Source organism: Uranotaenia lowii, chromosome 3 (genome assembly GCF_029784155.1).
Source record: "Uranotaenia lowii strain MFRU-FL chromosome 3, ASM2978415v1, whole genome shotgun sequence".
Classification (NCBI taxonomy): domain Eukaryota; kingdom Metazoa; phylum Arthropoda; class Insecta; order Diptera; family Culicidae; genus Uranotaenia; species Uranotaenia lowii.
In genome coordinates this window covers 79320440-79322846 of record NC_073693.1, presented here as the reverse complement: position 1 = coordinate 79322846, position 2407 = coordinate 79320440, and the positions used below count along the sequence as shown (strand labels likewise).

Below are 2407 nucleotides of genomic sequence, written 5' to 3'. Positions count from 1 at the left end.
GCATCCATCTAAAACTTTTTTTTTGTAATTCATCCTATTCTAAGATTGTTCTAGTGTTAAAAAAAAGAACTTCAACTTAAAACTGTCTATTCTGAGGTCCTTGTATTTTCCTTCGAAAATGAGTCATTTCAAGGTCAGATTCTTAGTAAATTAAAGAAAAACACTTTTATTCGTTAATAAAGATTGAATTACTGATTGTATTGTGCAGGATTTAAACCCGCAATCTCCGGGTTTTTTCAGGGCAACGCATAACCGGCTCTGCTTCAGAAATCTGTAGCACTTAAATTCCGGGGAGGATTCAATCCTGATAGAAATCCTTTCTGGATTTTCATCAAATTGCATCGAATTTCATCAAAACTAAAATAAAAAATTCACCTTTCAAATCTCGTTACCTTATGCTGGAATATGATTGTTTTGCATCCCGCGTTTGTTAATTTCGAAACATCATCCATCCAAACATTAATTTTTATGATTTCAGCTAGAAGAATTTTTTGGAATATTTTTTACCCCTAAATATATGTAGCACCCTTGCTTTCCTTGAAAAACATTTATGACAGAAAAATGTAAAATTTAATTAGAACAAAACCAAAAATTACTGCAATTTGGTGGTTTATGTATTTATTTATTTTTTTTTTTATTGATTTTTCATTTTAACAAAGTTTGTTGAAACCTACCCCTTTCTCTTAGTAAGGTGAAAATCGCATGTTTTGGTTAACTTTAAAATAACTGGTGAAACCAATAACTTTCCTGACTGCGTCAATTTGATCCATGAACCTTAAAACTTTTGATGTACAAGCGGTTTGATAATCTGTGGACATTACCTTTTTAAGAAGCCGTTCATTGAAGTTGAAAAGTGTTGTATGTTGCCTCAGTTGACGGTACCTATTTGAAGCTACAAACTATCGCTGAAATGATTTTTTCACTCTTCACTTCGTTTGTCAAACAGATCTGAGTTTTTTCTTATATGATTGGTGCACTCCATTGAGAATCAAGTACTCGATTAAAAAAAAAAACACTTCACTTAGCCGGCTTATACAAAATGTTTTGAAAATAGTATCAAATCAAATCATACCAGATTGATGAGTGTTTGTTAACATGTGTTTGAACAATGTAGCGAGATCAAGGTGACTAATTTAAACATTTTGTCTTTTGAATAACAAGAACCTACTTGTCGCGTTTCACTGTATATCAATTTATCTTTTACTTAGCACAACAAAACATATTATTCTACTTGCTTGTCAAAACATAGAAACTCCTTTTTACGATTGAGTATATCTTCGCTAATCAAGTAATTTAACTTAATATTTGTCCACGTTTTTCAATGTTTTGAATATAAGTCTATTTTGAATTAAGATGTTAGTTTTGTTCAAACAAAAATTATTTGCATCGAATAATATAGAGTTAGGAAGAATGTTACTGTGTACTTGTATATAATCTTATCTAACTTCTTAAGTACTCGAAACCAAAATCTATTTCAAGTGCTCAGTAGCTATATTAGTCAATACGAAAATGATCTAATAATCGTTTATTGATAAGTAACCTTATCCATACTGTCCTCATTGGGATATAAATAAGTCAAGCGCTTCGGTGATTGGCAGTTGTACCTTGTCAATCATCAAAGCAAAATGAAAATTCTATCGATTTTTGGCCTCGTCCTGGTGGCAGTCGTTGCTGCCTCATCATCGGTGCAGTCCCAACCTTCCCGATCTCTGCAGAGCGATCTGGACGAATTTGTCCAACTGCTTCCATTCGAAAAGATTGTGAACATTGCCTTGAAATATTTCCTGATCGATGCTGAAGTGAAGGCTGCCGTTGAGTATATTCTTGGACCGGAATTCGGCACCATTTGGGATCAAGTTTTTTCGCTCAGAGAAGTGCTGGACATTTTGGACTATCTGCAGGATGCCGGAATCGATGCCTACGGAGCTATTAATGATTTGGCCGATTTGATTGGCGTTAATCACGTCGAGCCCAGCCGGCCGGGTGTAGTTTCACGAACTGTTTCTACTCGAGGTTTAAACGCCTTGATTGATGAAGTTTTGTCGGTGCTCCCTAAGGATGAGCTGCTGGCCTTGTTTGAACAGAAGCTGCAGACCAGTGCCGAGTTCAAGGCGTTCTTTGAAAAGATTCAAAGCACCGAGTTTAAGAACTTGGTTGAGTTTTTCAACGTAAGTTTTTGAAGCAAATTTGAATTTGTTGGTTTGTTTTTTTTTTAATTTTTTTTTAATCATCTTTTCAGAACTCTGCTAAACTTCAGTCCTTGTTCCAAAAACTACGAGAGCATGGCGTGGATGTCGACAAAATCATTGAACTGATTAAAGGATTTTTCGGATGGAATATGTAAAAAATAGATTTTCTATTTAATCAACACTGCAAAACGTAATTCAGTTTTCTATTTTCTAAATAT

General features: G+C 34.3%; 1 protein-coding gene across 1 annotated transcript; it reads left to right on the top strand.

The window, feature by feature from the left end:
• The first annotated feature begins 1609 nt into the window (after positions 1-1609).
• Positions 1610-2375, top strand: LOC129756170 (protein G12-like). Its single transcript, XM_055752964.1, has 2 exons — positions 1610-2168; positions 2240-2375. The coding sequence occupies exons 1-2, from the start codon at positions 1626-1628 to the stop codon at positions 2342-2344; spliced, it is 648 nt and encodes a 215-aa protein (XP_055608939.1). The 5' UTR covers positions 1610-1625; the 3' UTR covers positions 2345-2375.
• Positions 2376-2407: the final 32 nt, after the last annotated feature.

Excerpts from the sequence above, each read along its gene's own strand:
- LOC129756170 (XM_055752964.1), top strand. The coding sequence starts at position 1,626 with ATGAAAATTCTATCGATTTTTGGCCTCGTCCTGGTGGCAGTCGTTGCT. Across the intron at positions 2,169-2,239 it reads ACTTGGTTGAGTTTTTCAAC|AACTCTGCTAAACTTCAGTC; the intron begins GTAAGTTTTTGA and ends TCATCTTTTCAG.